General features: G+C 38.3%; 1 protein-coding gene across 1 annotated transcript in view; it reads right to left on the bottom strand.

Moving 5' to 3' along the window:
• The window catches only part of LOC144959933 (BTB/POZ domain-containing protein 9-like), a 32,883-nt gene extending 13,346 nt beyond the window's left edge, over positions 1 to 19,537 (bottom strand). The window contains exons 1-7 of the mRNA XM_078892802.1: positions 19,348 to 19,537; positions 17,700 to 17,935; positions 17,234 to 17,369; positions 16,794 to 16,933; positions 8,130 to 8,220; positions 1,001 to 1,265; positions 357 to 576 (exon numbers count right to left, since the gene is read on the bottom strand). Coding sequence (XP_078748928.1) covers positions 357 to 576; positions 1,001 to 1,265; positions 8,130 to 8,220; positions 16,794 to 16,933; positions 17,234 to 17,369; positions 17,700 to 17,884 — 1,037 coding nt within the window. The 5' untranslated portion in view covers positions 17,885 to 17,935; positions 19,348 to 19,537. The remainder of the gene's footprint in view (positions 1 to 356; positions 577 to 1,000; positions 1,266 to 8,129; positions 8,221 to 16,793; positions 16,934 to 17,233; positions 17,370 to 17,699; positions 17,936 to 19,347) is intronic.
• Positions 19,538 to 20,122: the final 585 nt, after the last annotated feature.

Here is a 20,122-nt window from a genome sequence, read left to right as displayed (position 1 = left end):
ATTGGAGGAAAGACAGCGACTTGCAAACACGTCACCATGATTTCATTTGAAGAAAAGACAAGTAATATTGAGGGAGGAGCAAACTTGAAACAATGCTAATCAATATAAAGAAGGGTAATGAAATAATTTTATATACTGTATAAAAATTAAAGTCAATAAAAAGATTTTATCGAATTTTTATACAAAGAATAACAATTAATAAGGGCATTTCAATTTCAGATCCATTTTTATACAAACAACACACTTCCTAACTGCAGAAGCTACTATAATTGTTTTCTACATGCTTCAAGCTTGCTTCATCATTCAGTTCTGCACAACAGATTTACGGGATAAAATCAACCTTGAAATATTCAAACCTCATGTCTTTATCCCACAACAGAAGCTTGATTGTGTTGACAATGTAAGGCTGTCCTAACTTAATGACAATACCAGGACAGTCCTTTTCATCAATGGGGTGACGGGTAAATCCTCGATCCTGGTCATAATTTTGGGTATCCCCATCAAGCAATGCTGTCTTCATTTCACCACGGATAACATTTGCACCAAGTCGCACAGTTGCAATGTTTTGGTCCAATACTGAAAAACAAAAATAAAAAATCAGTGCACACAATAGAACACTATGAATATAACAATATAACCGTTGACTGAGAAGGTTCTTAGAAATTAATTGGGCCAAAAATAGGAAATAAATAAATTTCTTGAGTATGGATGGTAGTATCTAATTTTCTCTTCTTAAAAAAAAAGCACCACCAACCTTTACTATTTACAATTTCCAAAGTTTAAAAATTCTTGTAAAATACATAGATATATATATTGAGTGTATTTTTCATGTTATAATTTTTAAACATTCAGGTGATTTATCCTATGTGCAAGAGGAAGAGAGAGTGAAAAGTTAACAAAGATGCCAGTATATGAAAAATTATATGTTGAGATCTCACCGTCAATTAGTTACTGTAAGTGTCTAACAATGGAGTCAGGAAATCAATAAAAAAAGACTAACCTTGAAGACCACGATATTTAAGTTCCATATCTCTACTCTCTGTCTGAACTTTGATAGCATCCAAAATTGCATCAGAGGAAACCAGACCAGTAACTCGCACCACGTTCAACAAATCCTGCATCCTCATGAGCTGGAGACGAACAACTTCTAATATAGGAGTGGGATCTTGCCCTTTGTTACTGTCCGCCCAGTTACATACTGCTCGAAATATGTCGATTTCTGGGGCACAGAAGGAGTCTCTTGCAATTAAATCCCGCATTGAAGTCTGAAATGAGACAGATTGAGGAACTGTGAAATTTAAGAATCATCTAGCTCATCAGTTTTAGGAAACCACTTAAGACTTATTTGTTTGTTAAGCCCCTGTCTTGTACTGATGTTTATAATCATAGGTTGGAAATGAAAATCTTATTTTAAGAGGGGGCAGTGAAAAAATCTGACCAAAGGTGCAAAGTCCCCTAGTTTTCAAAGGGGGTTATGATTAAAAATCACAAGGTTGCTGATTCAAGAGGCAAAACTGAACTTTTATGGGAACACATCGACCGAATCCTATCTGAACGCCAAGCTCCAGTAAAAAGATATTAGGTACTTGCTTTTTTCCGTTTGGCAGGTGGTTGGAAAATATACAGAAGTATACTGAATTCCATATTTATACAGAAAATCAGCAACCTTGAAATCAGATAATCTATGCATATTTTTGACTCATTAAAGCTGTTGTTGTTGTTGTGGTGGTGGTATAAGTGGCTATAAGGATGTGTGGTAGTGGCAGATGATGATGTAGTAGTAGTAGTGGTAGTAATGATGATGAAATGATGCAGTGGTGTTGCAGTTGCGTGATTATGATGGTAGTGATGATGTAGTAATGTTGCAGCAGTAGTAGTAATGCTGATGATGTGGTGGTGGTTGTGTAGTGATAGTCGTAATGATTATGTTGATGTAGTGGTGATTGTAGCAGAAATAGCAAAGGTGGTAATGATGATATGGTGATGGTTGCGGTTATAATGGTCATGATGATGGTGATGTAGTGGTGGTTGTGATAGCAGTGATGATGAAGACGGTGACAATTTGCTGCTGGAAATTATGAAGATACAGTAAAATTACTAAACCAAAAGAAGCTAAACCGAAAAGATACCATGAACCAAAGAACGCAAAGAATTGAATAAATTATATGAGTTTCTTCTTCATCTCTGTACTAATTCTTACGATGAACCAAAATACTTCCAAGCATGACTTTCTTTAAACCAAAACAACTTAAGAGCACCTTCCCTTTATATTTCTCTATTTTTTTCTTTAAAAATTCGGGAACGTAGCCATACGCAATGCCCAGTGATGTGAAACAAAGAGAGTAAGTTTAAGGTGGGGTAGGCTTGGCCAACACCGCAAATCGCACAGATGGGAAAAGGAAGACAGCAGGTGACTGGCGAAAAGGGAGGAAAGAGGGGGGAGACGGGGGTGTAAAATAACGCAGACGAGATGTTCTCGCTCATGTGTTGATGCTTTGGAACTGATTGGATTTTCAACAGGAGGATAGACAGCTTACCATTGACACACCATTTCATATCCACTATGTTAAAATGTGTGTGTGAGGGTGTGAGGGGGGTTCTATGTAAATAGGCCTTTGAACCTATTGGCTTTCCCACAAAAGAGGGGTATGTAGTAGACATGCCGTTTCATTTCCTTTTCCTGGGCACCTGATGCTCTCCAGAAATTTCTTTGCAGATATGTGGAATGCCGATGAGACAGGCCTTTATTCCAGGGCCTTCCCGACAAGAGTCGCCTCACTGTACTACTCACCACCAACATGGATGGAAGCAACAAACCACCACCCTTGGCAAGAACACCTGACAATTCAAGCACGTGAAGACGCTCCCAGTCTCCTACAAAAACAATAAAAAGGCCTGGACAACTTCACTGCTGTTTGAGGAATGACTCAGGAAACTCGACCGGCAGTTTTTGACCCAGAACCCAAAATTGTCATGGTGGTGGACAATTGCCGTGCTCACTCCAAATCGATGATCTGAAGGCAATAGAGCTCGTATTCCTGCTGTCCAACACAACAAATCTACTGCAGCCATGTGATCACGGCATAATCAAGTCTTCAAAAAGATCCAAAGAAAGCTGATGGTGCACAGTTACCTGCTACCTGCTTCATGTCGAGGAGTAGATGAAGGACAGGAGGAAAGAAGTGTACACTGTCAACGTGCTTGAGGCCCTTTATTGGATCAAAGAAGCGTGGTCCCTAACCCAACAACAGTGTATTGCAAACTATTTCATACATGCAGGCTTTGTGGTGAAGGATGCAGCAGCTAAAGAACATGAGACAGAGAACCAAGTGAAAAGAGTGATGTCATAGATGACTTTGGCAAGCTCTTTAGCAGGTTAAGTGACCTAATATCACTTACTGCAACAGCAGATGCCTATTTGACCGTTGTTGGACTTGGCAACGTCAGGGGAGTGGTCAACAGAAGATAGTGTCAACTCCATGACAGAGAAAGACTCAAACAAGGAGGAGGAAGAGGAAGAAGAAATGCCACCACCACCACCCACCGTAGCAGATGCAAGAGATGCGGTCAAGACACTGCTTCACTTTATAGAGAGCCAGTCTGGCGCAGAAAATCAGCTTAACCTGATCTCAAACTTACAGGACTATGTGGTATATTTCTCTGTCTCCAAATCCCGCCAAACGTCAATAACAAACTTACTTCAAGAAAGTCATCCGAGTGGTATACCTATCCCACCCCCTTTGCTATACCGATATCCTCTTTTCATATTTTCCTTTTTTTTTTTTTCGTTTTAAATTAAATAAAGATGAAGTAAGAGACTGTATGAAATATAGCTGACAAAGGCCATCCTAAAAGCAGCAAAAGAAAGTATCCCAAGGGGAGCAAGAAAAAATTATATACCACTCTGGACAGACGATCTTAATCAGTTAAGTAATGAAGTATCGGAAACAAGAGAAAAGGCTGAAGCAGACCCTGTGATGACAATATTGCAGCATATAAAGAGGCAGAAGCTACCTTTAAAAAAGAAATGGCAACGACATCCAAAATGGCATGGAAAGAAAAAACGCATAGCCTTAACTTCGAAAAAGATGGAAATAAACTTTGGAAACTTACAAAAGCCCTAAATAGAGAACCGAATCACTACGCCCCTCCCGCTTTGGAAAAAGAAGGAGAACTTGTCAGTCCACAACAAGCTGCAGACCTATTCATGGAGCAGTTCAAAAAAATTAGTGACAACACAATAGAAAAAGAACTGAAGGAAAGGGTTAGAAAAGAATGCAGAAAACAAAAAAAGGAACTCAAGGAAGCCACAGATGAAGTAATGACAAAGAAGCTAACTATGGAAGAACTAGAAAGCTCTCTCAAAGTGTTAAAAACAAAGAAATCGCCAGGCCCAGACGAAGTAACAAATGAGATGCTTATCCATCTTGGAAAGACAGCGAAAAAGAAGCTATTACAACTCTACAACAGCACTTGGAAAACTGGTAAAATACCAGATATATGGAAAAAGGCTTTTATTGTCCCAATTAAGAAAGAAGGAAAACAAGCAAATGAAGCCGCAAATTACCGACCTATAAGTCTTACAAGCTGCATGTGCAAGCTGATAGAAAGAATTATCAACTCCAGACTGATGTGGTATCTTGAAAACTATAATGTGCTTATAAATGAACAAGCTGGTTTCAGAAGACACAGGAGTACTGAAAATCAAGTAACCTACATATCCCAAGAAATAGAAGACTCGTTTCAGGATGGAAAGAAACAAATTGTGGTATGGGTGGACTTTGAAAAAGCATTCGACAAAGTGTGGAAAAAAGGTCTGGTATATAAACTACAAAAATCAAAAGTATCCCATAACATGCTCAACTGGATACAAAACTACCTAAAAACAAGAAAGGCAAGAGTAACAACACAAGGTCACAAAAGTAGAGAAGCAAAACTAAAACATGGAGTCCCACAAGGTGGAGTACTATCACCTACACTATTTCTCCTCTATGTAAATGATATAAGAAAACACTATGTCGAGGAGTGAAAATGTCGATGTACGCAGATGACCTAGCTCTGATTAGCTCTGACCAAAATTTAATCAAGGCACAACACAGGATGCAAATCACACTGGATAATATCAAAGAATGGACTGACAACTGGGCGATGAAAATAAATGCAGTGAAGACAAAGTTCACAAAAGACGAAAAAGCAAAGCTACGTATTGAAGACCATGAATTGGAAAAAGACGACGCACCAAAATACCTAGGAGTCCATTTTGACCCAAGACTAACATGGAAAAATCAAATCAGCAACAGTCAGAAAGTTGGGGTAGAGCGAACACAACTCTTGAAAAAACTAGCTGGAACAACTTGGGGAGCTAGCTCCGATATACTGAAACAAACTTACACAGGATATGTGAGACCAGCGCTTGAATACGGGATATCTGCATGGGGAAACTGCTCCAAAACTCAAATGGAAAAGCTGGACAAAGTGCAAAACAGCAACATGAGGATAATAAGTGGAGGAATGAAATCGACACCGATTCATGCAATGGAAACCATAACAGGACTTACATCTCTATCAGAAAGAAGGGAATCAAAAATTTTGAAACAATACACAGACGTGAAAACAATGACAGATCAGCCTCTTCACGCTAGAGCGCAACAAAAGAAAACTAGGCGGCTGAAAAGATCCCACTTTATTGAAAGAGCCCAGCAAATTGAAAAAGATCACGAACTTGACGGAATAATGACCCAAAAATGCAAAGCAAATATCAGAGTACCAATTTGGAAAAGGCAAAATCAAGACTTCCGTTGGTGACATTTCAACAAAACAAAAACACGGCGAAGAAATCAAGAAGTCTGTACAGAAGTGCATAGATCAAAACTACCCTGAAAAAAAATGGACAAGAATCTATACAGATGGTTCATGCAATAAAGAACACACATGCGGGGGCCTGGGAGTGCACATCGAGTACACAAATGGTCAACAAAAGGAGATCAGCAAACCGACTGGTACTCGCACTTCAATCTACAAGTCAGAGGCAGATGCAATCCATGAAGCTGTTAAGCAAATCCTCTCAGAAAATGAAAAACCAAGACACATGTGATTTTAACAGATGCTAAGAAAATTCTGGAGGATATAATGATGTCCTTTGCGGATGATATAGACGCCTTGGTGGAAGACCTCATGAAGCTAAGCAAGTTTACCAACATGGTACTACAGTGGATTCCAGGACACTGTGGGATACTTGGAAATCAGATCGCTGACCAACTGGCAAAGGCAGGCAGTCGCATGCAGCAACCCTCCCCAATGTACTCAACAGGAGAAATTAACAAAATGGCCAAATTTATCCAGTCTCAGAGATGGAGAGAGAAGCACCCAGAATACAACATGAATGACCCAATCAAGGTGCTCGACAGAAAGGAACAGGTCATCATCTTCAGACTGAGAACTGGACACAACCAGTTAAAGGAACATATGTGGAGGATGTCCAGAGCAGGTGCCTCTGGACAATGTGACTGCGGACTTGAAAATGAAAATGGACATCATGTCCTAATGGAATGTCCAAAGTACAACCAGTTGAGAAGGAACTTCTGGCCTGACCCAACCCCATACTCAAAGAAGCTGTACGGAAGTGAGGACGACCTCAGGACCACTGTGGGCTTCATTCACCAGACCGGACTGACCATGTGACGTGACGGGAACGAAGAAGAAGAAGAAGAAGAAATATGAATACCTGATGATTCAAATCTATGCTATATTTTTTATTAAGTGTGAATGAGAATGTGAATGGAAAAAAACAAACCAACAACCCCCCCCCCCCAAAAATAAAATAAAGAAAATCATTATATGGTTACCAAGAGGGCTTTTATTCAACAACATTATATAAGAGGAAACAACCCATGAATAGATTAAATGAGCAAATTCCTTAAATAGCTCCGCCCTTGTAAAACATCACAAAACGGGAACTTGCTTTAAACCAAAATGTCTTTAAACGGTAATGGTTTAGAAAGTCCCCAAAATTTCGGTTTGGTTTAAAGTAATTCTACCATAATTGGCCGTTGTGGTGAGGTGAATGTAGTTGTGATGATGATGATGATGATGATGATGTGGAGATGGTTATAATAGTATTGAGAGTAATGACGATGGTGGTAGTGATGATAATGATATGGTGGTGGTTTTGGTAAAAGTTATGATGATGGTGATGAGGTGGTGGTCGTAGAAATGGTTGTACATTGTTATGTGGTAGCTGTGGAAGAAATAATGATAGGCGTGGCAATGCTACTTTTAATTGTCTTAGAACTTCTGGAATTTAAAATTAAAAAATAGCGGGTTTGCGTAAGTCCTGATTACATTCAGCAGGAAATTCCCACCAAGGATAATTGATGGAAGACACCTTATGACTATAACCCCTTATAAATGTTCTCATCTCTATTACAATTGTGGTTTGGATTATTGTACACCAGATGAGTTTCTAAAAATATGAGAATGAAAAATTCAATTCCTGAAAACCCTTTGCTTTAATTGGCCAAAGAATAATATCTAAGAAGTGAAAAAGAAAAAAAAAAAGAAGAAAAGAATGAAAAGCATTTCCTTCTTACATAAAAACCCAGTAAAACTACCCCCCCCCCCCCCCCCCCGGATATAATTGAACATGATAATACTTGGGAAATTAGACAGATGAGGTGTAGTTTAATTTCCTTTCCATTTTACAGGTCTGCTAGCATGTTAATATATAACAAAAGCTACATATTTTGCAAAATAGTAAATAATATCAAAACAAAAAAACAATCCCACCCTCCAAATACTTGGGGTCTTCTGAAACGTGAATCAGCTGATTTTCTATTAACATCTTTTCAAGATTATATATGTTGCTTTGATTAATTAATAATATTTTAAAAATAATTACAATGAGCTTGTTAACTTACATAAGTAATACACCCATTTGATAATTGTTTTTTTTAAAAATTCAATGCACATCACGAGCAATACTCAGTTTAGCCGAGTTTATGTAAAGTACACAATTTCGACTAAGCAATTTTTTTCCCCAACTCTCTCTTATCATTCATTTATAACGACTCACTGATTTTGACAAGATGAAGAACAAGCTAGACTAGAAATACTACAAGTTAAATATTTACCTGTGAGAGAGACAAAAAGCTTTCACATGTTAGTACTTCACCAGCTTTCCTGTCCATGTACTCCTTACAGACAATGCATAGTGATGTCAAACTGAAAAAATTGGCGTTTAAGCATAGATATCAACAACTCTTAATATAAATATTCAGAATTTTATAATACAGTGCACTCTGGATACGTCGAAGTTGCTTAAGTCGATTTTTTCCCTTTGTCCCTCTCCCTTCTTCCTATATAACATTAGTAAAAAAAAAAATCCACATAAGTCAATGTTCTTATCACTCATGACCACAATAAAATCACAAAAAAACAAGTATTTCCATCGGTTAAAAAAGCTACCAGTTAGAATTTTCAATGGTTAAGAGTATTGGCCCACACTGATGTGATGTAGGTGCTTTGTTCTAATCCCAGGCCATCCTATGTAAAGGCCCTCTTAATTAGTATCAATTTTATCAAGAATTCAAGTCAAGTCTAAAACTACAATGGCAAACCTATCGCTGAAAAGAAAGATCCAGCTGATCGATGCATTTGAAAAGTCTGGCATGCAACAGAAAATCATTGCAGAGGAAATTGGCATACCAGCTATTTCTGTCTCGACGATTTACAGGAGGCATGACCTTGACCTAGAGGCTCCTACCCTTCCACTTTCCGCTGAATAATTCCACTTAATTGGTCTACATTCTGCATTCAAGGCAAACATTCTGCTTTACAGCTTTCCAACAGAGGAAATTGTTTTCTTTTAAATCTCTAGTAAAAAAAAAAAAGTGAGCTATGGCTTATTTCGTCAGCATCCCCTATGGTCAATCAACATACATTTTGTGTGTCTGATTAGTCCCTTCAAAATGTGTGCAGCTGATGTCATATAATAGTATATTTTTGGGAAGGGGGGTTGACCGAAGTATTATTATTATATTGACTCCAATATTTGAGGTTATAGGATCTCGAAATAACTTAATAACAAAATGATTAAATACAAACGATAGTAATTTAATGAAACTTGAATGATAATAAAAGAGAAAAGTTTGATCAGAAGTCTTAGCTTGTTGTTGTTATCAGTTCATGATTTGTGAGAGAGCGGAAGACTTCGCTCGCTTCGTCCAAAGCTCCATTCGTCTTTTTCGCTCCCTACATTACCCCCCTCCCAGCTGTATACCACATAGTTTACAGCGCTAGTCTTGATATCGAGGAGGGAGCCTTGACTGTCTACCGGACCTGGTGGTAATTGTAACGTCTCTATTTGGGCGTGTTTTGTCCGATACCGCCTCTTCCAATGTAGCAGGTTTTGTATCTGAACCTGGTCCTAATTGGGGCTTCCTTGTTTGCTGTATTGTTGTTGGAGCGATATGTGCTGCTTTCAGGCGATCTACAGTTACCTTCTCTTTTTTTCCTTTAATGTCTAATACAAAATATTTGTCATTTGTCTCTAAAATTCGATAAGGGCCGTCATAGTGCCGTTGTAAAGGGGAACGGTGAGAGTCAATGCCAACGTAAACGTAACCGGTAGAAGTTAGATTGGTAGGCATGTAAACAGGCTGATTCCCATGAAAGTTGGGCAGAGTTGAAGCCAGTGATTGCATGGTTACTTTGAGTTGCTTCACGAAATCTGAACTAGGCTCTATGTGCGGAGTGTTTTTGGGTTGCAGTATTTCTCCTGGAAGACATAGTGTTGAACCGTAAACCATTTCGGCAGGTGAGCAATCGACCTCAAGTCTCCAAGAAGAACGAATTCCAAGAAGAACCAATGGGAGTTCTGAGTACCAATTTGGAGAAGTTGTTCTCGCCTTCAATGCACTTTTGAGTTGTCTGTGAAAGCGCTAGACCATCGCGTTTGCTTGTGGGTGGTATGCCGTCATGTTGTTGGTCTTGATGCCAAGCAACTTCCCAAATTCTGACCAAAGCGTCAAGTGAATTGTCTACCTCGGTCAGAGGTAATGTCTGTGGCACACCAAATCGCAATATCCAATGTTGTAGAACAGCTTGTGCGCATGTCGTAGCATGTGCATCTGGTAGTGGAATTGCTTCGGGCCAACGAGTAAAACGGTCTATTATGGTGAAAATGTATGACATGCCTTGACTTGTTGGTAAAGGGCCAACAAGATCAACATGTAGGCTAGAAAATCGTGTGTCTGGTTGTGGTAAGCGAATTGATAACGGTGATTTGGTATGTCGACTGATCTTTGATGCTTGGCAGGCATGGCACTCTTTACACCAGCGACGAATATCTCGTTTCATACTCTCCCAAACAAAATGCTGACAAATGAGTTTTTGTGTGGGTCTTGGGCCAGAGTGTGATAGGCCGTGCAATTGGTCGAAAATCAGATGTGTCCACGATTTGGGTAGAATGGGCCTTAGTCTTCCAGTTGACGTGTCACAGAGGATGACATGGGTGTTGAAGTCGACATATTGGAGATTTAAACCTGTTGTTTTAGACATGTAGCTCTCCATCTCTCCTGAATCACGTTGGTCTTTAGACAAACATGCAAAATCTCACGGGGATAGGTTGTGATCTCCCTTGGATGATGCATTGATTGTTAAACGGGAGAGGGCATCAGCGACGACATTGAACTTTCCTCGGAGATGTTGTATATCTGTAGTAAATTCGATTATGTAGGAGAGGTGTCTCGTCTGCCGCGGCGATCTATCCGTTTGACTTCTGATCGCTGTAATAATGGTTGGTGGTCAGTGTAAATTGTAAACGACTGGCCTTCCAGATAATGTCTGAAGTGTTTGATTGCGGAATAGGCGGCGAGGAGTTCTCGATCAAACGCACTGTATTTCTTCTCTGTTTCAGACAATTTCCGTGAGTAGAAAGCAAGGGGAATCCACGATTTACCATCCTGTAGTTGCTCTATTTGCGCACCAACAGCTACGTTTGAAGCATCGACAGTGAGGCTCGTCGGCACATTTTGACGAGGATGATGGAGGAGGACGATGTTTTTGAGAGAGTTTTTGACTTGTTCAAAAGCCTTTTGACAGTCTGTGGACCATTCGATGCGTTGGCCTTTGCCGCTTGCCTGAGCATGCAGTGGAGCAAGTGTGTCAGCGATGTGTGGCATGAACCGATGATAGTAATTGATCATGCCGAGAAATCGTTGGAGCCCCGTGCGGTCAGTTGGTGGTTCACTGTTGACTAATGTGGAAACTCGGTCAGGGTGTGGAAGAATACCTTGCGATGTGATACGGTGGCCAAGAAAGTCAAGTTCGCTAGCCCCAAATACACACTTGCCTTTGTTGATAACCAACCCGTTGTCAGAAAGAAGCTGAAACAGCTGGTGAAGGTGTTCACGGTGTTCTTCATGGGAGTGGCTGGCTATTAGAATATCATCGATGTAGCCGAATGCAAAAGGAGCGTTTCTCAGGATTCCATCCATAAGCCTCTGGAATGTCTGGGCAGCATTCTTAAGGCCGAATGGCATACGTACAAACTCCAGAGGCCAAATGGAGTAGTTATTGCGGTTTTTGGAATGGATGTAGTTGCGACGGGTATTTGGTGATAACTCCTAACAAGATCGACTTTAGAGAAAACTTTGCACCCTGCAAGTCGTCTATTGAAGTCCTGAATGTGAAGGATATCTGTCATCTTTTGTTTGTGTGTTGAGGTGGCGATAGTCACCGCAAGGTCGGAGTTGCCCGTCAGCTTTCGGAACAACATGAAGAGGTGAAGACCATGGAGAGTTAGAGCGTCGAATGATCCCCATTTCTTCCATAGCCAGAAATTCTTGTCGAGCTGCAGTCAGTTTATCCTCGGTAAGACGACGAACTCTGGCTTGAACTGGCGGTCCGTCTGTAACTATATGCAGCTCCACACCATGCTTGTTGACAGGAAATTCTGACAACATGCATGAGTATGAGGTTTTCTCTGCGAAGGAAAGTCCCGAAACCGAGTGGGAGGCTCTAGTTGGCTGAAGCGAGGCTAAAACACTGCCGAGTGACATAAGGCGTCTACCTTTTAAGTCAATGAGGAGTTCATGTTGAATAAAAAAATCTGCTCCAAGTATCAGTGATGATACTCACAAAAAGTCAAAAAGGAGGAAAAGTCTCGGAAAAACGGAAAACTCACCTAGAACATTCTTGCACCACAGGAAAGTAGGCAGGATGACTTCTTTTGAGTACAATTTTAAAATGCCCGGAGTCCAGTAAAAGGAGGAAATTTTTTATATATATTTTTTTTTTTTCAAAAAGGAGGTCTTTTTTAAAGATTTATTATATAAAAAAAAAGTAAAAGGAGGAAATGAAGGAAATATCCGCGGATCGAGGATCTGAGGAGGAAAACCGAGGAAAGGAAAGAAAACCGCGGATTTCCGCGGATCCGCGGAAAAGTATCATCACTGAAGTATAGGTCTCGTGATGTCTGCCAGAACGAACTCATGTGTAAGAAGTTTTTTTTGTCCAAAGTGGAGCGTGAAGGTTCGTTTTCCCCATGAACGGATAGAGGTACCGTTAGCTGCTAATAAGGGTGAGGAGGGGGAGTTGCATTTTCTCAGCAAGTCTTGCAGTTGCTTTCGTCTCCCAAATCCTGTCAGCAGCCTCAGCTAGAAGTTCTACGTCGACGATATTCTGACTAGCTAAAATGCATTGGATGTCAGGAGGGAGGTTTGACAGGAAAAGTGTCCGTTTCAATGTTTGGGGGTCATCATTCAATGAGTTGATTTTCCTCAGCAGCGCTGTTGGTCGTTTGTCACCCATTCCGTTGAGATTAAGCAGTTCGAAATCCTTTTGGGCTTGAGACTTGCCGAATGTCTTGATAAGTGATTTTTTAAGCGTCTCATATTTATTTTCATGTGGAGGGTTTGTGAGTACTGCCTGCATTTCTTCTGCAGTGTTTACATCTAGAGTGCTAACAACATAGTCGTATTTTGTTTGATCTTCTGTGATACCGCGAGTGTTAAATTGTGCTTCAATTCTTGCGAACCAAACGTCTGGTGACTTTGTCCAGAATTCTGGCAGTTTTAGTGAGACTGCCCCAACCGTGCTTTGACTTTGTTGGGAGGATTGGAGGACAAGGAGTTGTTGCAAAAGGTCAGAAAGTTCGTTTTTATGTTCTGCCATGTTCAGCGTCGGGGTCACCAGTATAGGATCTCGAAATAACTTAATAACAAAATGATTAAATACAAACGATAGTAATTTAATGAAACTTGAATGATAATAAAAGAGAAAAGTTTGATCAGAAGTCTTAGCTTGTTGTTGTTATCAGTTCATGATTTGTGAGAGAGCGGAAGACTTCGCTCGCTTCGTCCAAAGCTCCATTCGTCTTTTTCGCTCCCTACAAGGTCAATGACCTAGGCAATATTATATGTTGGCTCCAATCAGTAATATTATTGAGTGCGGTCAGCTTCTTTCACTATTTAATTTTTGCCCTGTGTATTGTGTGTCGGCATGCACATTTGTTTGATTAGGTGTGTGTTGAGGGGAGAAGGGTCCTGACAAGGTTAAATCCGTCCATTCAATGCTTTACTCGGAGACTGCAAGGACCTGCATGTCCTCTATTATTATTTGACACCCTTTTTAATCTTTACACAATCTGCACATTTTTACATATTTTATATTTTATCATTTGAGTACTTTTGGATTGTCTATTACATTTTCTGTTGCAAAGCATGTCATAGTCAGTAACAGTAAGTTGATTCCGCTTTTTGATCTCAAATTCCGCTTTTTATGTATTCTGATTCCTCTTTGGGGCAATTTGGGGTAGGAGCCTATGATGACCACTCCAGGGACCTCTACTTCTCTGATCAATTCAACGCGACCAAGCAACGTCAGCGAAAAGCGTGACATGAATATGATAATAATAATACACATTTATATAGCGCTCATTCTCGTGTAAAACACAAGCTCTGGGCACTTTACAATATAAATATCAATTTTAAGTGAAAAAAAAAAATAAAAAAAATAACAACAATAATAATTCATAGCCAAATCAAGGATTCATATAGAGTCAAGAAAAACAAATACAGTAAAAATGTGTCTTGAGATTCTTTTTAAAAGTAGGTAAAGACTTGCACTCCCTCAGACCACGTGGTAGTTCATTCCAAATCTTGGGGCCGAAACAAGCAAACGATCTATCACCAAATTTTGTTCTTGATCTTTTTTCCGAAATTTTCGTTTGGTCATTACATGATCTTAAAGTGTAATTTTCAAATTTACACATGACCACGTGATCTGTGAGATATGCCGGTCCTATACCAGCCAAACACTTATAAACAAGACACGCTGCTTTGTAATATGTGCGCTTTTCAATGGGCAACCAATGGAGAGAGGCCAACAAAGGGGTTGCATGATCAAATTTTTTTTTGCCAAAAACTAATCTTGCTGCACTGTTTTGAAGTAGTTGTAATTGTTTAATAGAAGCATGAGGCAAGTTGACAAGCAGCGAGTTACAATAATCTAGTTTCGAAAAAATGAGGGAAACAACTAATGTTTTACATGTTCCAATTGTAATATACTGACGGATCGAACTGATTTTCTTCAATTGAAAGTATAAAGATTTACAGAGAGCAGAAATGTGAGCTGACATTCTCATTTCTGAATCAAAATAGACACCCAAATTTTTCACAGTCTTTGAAACTTTGATCTTTTCACCCCCAATCAACACCTCAAGACCATCATTTACTTTCAACTGCCCTCTATTTCCCACAATCATCACTTCTGTTTTTGACTCATTCATTTTCAACTTGTTTGCATCCATCCACTCCTTCACATCCGTCACACATTCTTCCACACGTTTCACAATATTTTCGAGATTTTTAGTTTTATCAGTAGCATAAAGTTGCGTATCATCTGCATAGAGATGATAGCGCAGCCCATGACCAGTGATGACATTAGATAATGGAGAAGTATACAAAACAAAAAGAATTGGACCCAAAACAGAGCCTTGAGGAACACCAAAAGACAATGTATGTTGACGAGAAAGTTTATCTAAAATCATAACCTGTTGCTTTCTGCCATCTAAATAAGATTCAAACCACTGCAAGACAGTCCCAGACAAGCCAAAAGTTATATTAAGTCGTTTAATGAGAATACAGTGATCAATAGTATCAAACGCCGCCGAAAGGTCTAACAATGTCAGAAGAGAAACAGAACCTTTATCTAAAACATCAAGCAAATCACTCGCAACACAGCACAGAGCAGTTTCTGTGCTGTGGTAAATACGATAAGCTGACTGAAATTTTTCCCATAGATTGTTTTCATGGAGATGTAGTGAAAGACGTCTGAGTACAACTTTTTCAAGGATTTTAGAAAGAAATGGCAGATTTGAGACGGGACGGTAGTTACTAAGGTCATTTACATCGAGATTTTGCTTTTTTATGAGAGGCTTTACAATTGCATGTTTATAGATATCTGGGACTTGTCCTGAGATAAGTGACTGATTTATAATATAAGTTATGCAAGGTATCAATTCAGGAAGACATAATTTCAAAATATTAGTTGGTAAAGGATCTAAATCACATGACTTCGAGGAAGATGAAAAAATTATTTTAGAAATCTCTTCTTCAGTTGTTTCGTTAAAACAAGAGATTCCCTGTGAACCCGAAAAAGGGTGGAAATTTATATCATCATTTTGCACGAGGTCCAAATTGTTCCAAATTTTCGATATTTTTCCCGAAAAGAAATCTGAAAATGCATCCGGCTGCTTTTCTACCGGGATATTAGTGGGTAGACACATGCCCTTTTCTTCCCCTAAAAGTACCTTTGAAACAGAGAAAAATTCCTTAGTGTCCCTCACTGATGACAGTTTCGTGTTATAATAGTTTCTTTTTGCTCTTTTGCAGGTGGTTTTATACTTATGCTTTTTTGCTATATATATCAGCCGGTCAATCTCAAGGCCCGATTTTCTCCACGATGCCTCTGCATTCCTTTTTTCCCTTTTGGCAGTTTTTTCACTCTGGTTAAACCACGGAGACGGTTTCCTGGAATTTATTATTCTAGTTGTCTTTGGCGCATGCCTGTCGATGACGTTGCGCAGTACCTCGTCCGTTTTCTGTGCTGATGGTATATCCATTCTTCCTAGTTCCTCTGACAGATTGTTTTTGAAGGAACTAATGTCTATTCTATTAGTATCCCTAGACACTATCTTGACTTTCTTTGCTTTCTCTTTGATGCATTTGAGAGTTGCCAGAATCAGATTGTGGTCTGAAATTTCTTTTTTGATATTTTTAATTGATTCAACAAGCGAGGGTGTATCAATGATGAACCAGACCAAGATGTGCCCCAATCTTTGAGTTGGAGAGGTCAATAACTAAGTCAGGCCATGTTCATTCAGCATATTTTTTATAATTTTAACGAGACTATTCTGATCAACATCAAACTGAATATTAAAATCGCCGATAAAATTTTTTCGCTTATTTGATGTGTCTTTTGATACAAAATCTGAAAATTCGTCAGCAAAATCATTCTGTCTCAGTTTGTTCTTTTTGCTTGGGGGTGGTCTGTAGATACAAATGATTAAAAATGATCAACATGAAGGGACATATTCTAGATTGGCTTGCTTTGTTCACATGCATTTTTGCTCATTTGGTTACACTCCAGTTAAGGTGATTTTATTCCCTGTTCCACTGGGCATCGTCTTTTCCGGAGTTACTGTATTTGAAAATGTTAAAAAAGTTTTCTTGACTTAAAAATGCAATTAAATATAAAAAATAATAGATTATCAAAATGAAAAACAATCATACCTGTATATGTTTGCTAAGTCATAGATGTGACAAACATTTCTGATGTTGAGTATTGCCTTTAGATAATCAGAGATTGAAGACTCCAGTTCCACAAATCCATATCTGTGAGCAAGACTCAATATGTCGAGCAAGTTGTCTTCCTAAAAACAAAATGACAAGAAATGATGTTCAACTTTTAGAAAACAACAAAAATAAAAATAAATTTAGATTATTATCTATGATACAGTTTTTTTTGTTTTTTATCTCCTAAGTGTCTAGCAATCCACACAGTTGGTAAGAAAGAAAAATTCTGATGCAGGCTGAAAAAAAAATTGATGCTTTAAAAAATCCCTTATAATGATGGGTCTATTATACATTGTTTCCACTGTAGCAAAATGTTTATGAAGGGATAAATTAAACTTTCCATGGACAATGTACTATAATACACTGTAATAACCAACCTCAATCTCAATTAGATTCATCCGCCCTGTGTAAATATACTTTAAAAGGGCAGAGAAAGCAACAACTGGCGTGTCTTGAAGCTCAATCTGCGTTGTACCAGGCTGAGATTCTTTCATCCCTCCGAAAAGCATGGCTCTGAAATAAAAAGTGACCTGAAATTAATAACAACTGAATGGATATTATTGAAGCCATTAGCATTGGCTAATTTGTACCATGGAGCAGTGCACAAAACATTTTTGACATCTACATTTTCCTGTCAGTTTCCCAACTTTTTAAAATTCCTGTCACATGACTCTTGGGACTGAGAAATTTATGGACATCACCTTGTTTTTAAAATTCTTATTTGACTTTCTTAAGAATTCCAATTTTACAAATATGAAAAACCACAAAACTTTCCATTTAATTTATTGAATTTTATTGAAAATTGATTTTTTTTTCCTACAAAATGACAAATTGAAAACATACCTGAAAAAATCAGATCTTGCTGCCAAAATGACTTTGTGACTGCGAAAAGGAAAGCCATCTGCAATGAAAGTGATGTCAGAATATTCTTCTGTTTCAATCAGTTCAGCAAAGTTGTCTGACAAACTTCCAACATGATCAACAATACCCACAGGAGCAGGAGATCTTAAATGGTGATGGTCACACATCTTTTTCAAAGTTGTGCCAAATCATCTAGAAATACTGATGTCAGACTAGACCTGTACCATGAAGAAAATAAAAATAATAATTGTGATTGTTTCAAGAATTAAACAAGAAAAAGATAATGCTGGTGATGCTAAGAGAAAATAAATGAGGAAAGTTAATAAACATATAAAAGAAGCATTAAATAATGGAAATTGATTTAAAAGCGCTCCTCAAAAATTTATTGAAACACGAAAACTCCTGAGTGTCTTTGACAGTAAATGGCAGCAGCTTCTAATGGTTCTCACACCACTATGTTATGACGACCATTCCAGGACACAAACTCATCACTGCAATTGTGTATTGTCGCAAACCCGGCCAGAAGCTTCATCACAATGCACTGTTCAACTAAAGCGCTGCAGTGGCTCTTGACCACAACGGGTATATGTTGGACAGGAAGCAAGCCCCCACTGGTGAAGTAAGCATGCCGTTAAGCAGGTTCTCGGCCGAAGCCAATTGGATGCCACCCTATGTCTCCTATTGCTAGTGGAAAAGCCTGGCAACTTCTACAGTTTTGAGTAGTCTCCTGCCGGACATTGGACAGGAAAATGGTTGAATTTTATTTATTTTTTTATATTTCAAGGGTATTTTTTGATGAATGGCAATACACAGCTTAACTATCTTGCCCACTAACAATTAATTATCTTTCCATTACAATATCTTCTAAATGAATTTAAAGCGGAAAACGGGAATTGTACCAACCAAATGATATAGCGTTCAATGCCCATTTATCAAATTCTGTAAATAAACACCAGAGATATCTCAATTTAACCAAGCCATGATTTTAGCCTGCAGCTCACAAACGATGTCTAAAGGTCACGCAGGTAAATGGGAGAACACAGATTTTGATTTAGCCTTTAAGCCCATCATTTAAGTTTAAGTAAGTGCCTAGTTCTAAAAATTGTCCAAGGATGGATATAGTTCTCTGTATTGTTATTCCAAATTATTGAATAATATAAGTAAAAGACCTGATGCAAACATGGGTTTCGGTTAGTGAAATTTTTAAAGACCAAAATTCTGCTTACAATCCAATATTATAATTATTGAGTTGAGTGAGTGTGAGTAGAATTTTGACGAAAGCTAACCTAAATTGCTTTGGCTTTGTATTTGTATTGTTGGTATCAGTATCAGTATCAGTATCAGTTCAGGTTGCAGAACCCAGGATTATTTGTGTAGGATCTGAGTTTCCATATTCTTAAACATGCTACTGAACTACCAAAGAAGTCAAATTTCCGTATGAGAATAAAAAATTTTAATTATCCTCAGACTTAATGTTTGTTATTTGTTGTTTCGATCCGTCAGCCGTCAGCAGTGGCAGTTCAGTGGTGACCAGTGATCGTTACAAAAACAAGGCTGTTACGTTAGAAAGCAAAGCAAGTAACCGTCCTTAAAACATCGTGTGGCAATTGCTCATTAGCTCAATACAAACCTTCAATTCCTACAACATCGTGGAGAGAACAATTTTTATTCACTAAACAATAAAAAAAGTTCCAAGACTCGATTCATTGACAAACAGTCTTTGCACTGCATCCATTTTGTTTGTTTCCAAATTCTAACATTAAACGAAACGAAAAAAAATAGGGAGCATGAAAATTAAAAATTTTAGATTTTAAAGTTCTATTTTTACGAGAGAAAAAAAAACAGAAATATTTCATATGTCGTGTTTGGTAACTCGACATATTTTCCCTATACTGGATTTGGAGATAACTGATCAAAATCAATTATCAAATCTCTAAACTTCGTATGATATTGGAAATTATCAAATGAAAGAGCCCCAATGAATTTTGTTTACTAGGATAAAGCCCAGTGGCATTACTCTGTGCTGCCAAATTAAATTTTTCTGAACCAAATCATAAAGTTGACTGTTGCCGAATGTCTCGTGGATTTTTTATTTTATGTCTTTTATATATATATATATATATATATATATATATATATATATATATATATATATATATATATATATATATATATATATATTGATCCATTCTGTACAATTTGAATTAATTATTTTTAGAAGGTTTCAATTGACGTCTTAATACTTATTTTCACTTAAAGATAAAAATTTCCTCTTGTTCACCCTCAATTTATTTTTTTTCTGAAATGTCTCTCTGCCGCTATGTGGTCTAGTGGGATGACACTCGCCACCGTCGGATAGGAAGGCCAGGATTCGAGTCCCACTCTGAGTATTGCATAGTTGAGTC

This window comes from Berghia stephanieae, chromosome 1 (assembly GCF_034508935.2).
Source record: "Berghia stephanieae isolate SIO BIC M18660-M18661 chromosome 1, UCSD_Bste_1.3, whole genome shotgun sequence".
Lineage (NCBI taxonomy): Eukaryota > Metazoa > Mollusca > Gastropoda > Nudibranchia > Aeolidiidae > Berghia > Berghia stephanieae.
This window is presented reverse-complemented; position numbering and strand designations above follow the sequence as displayed.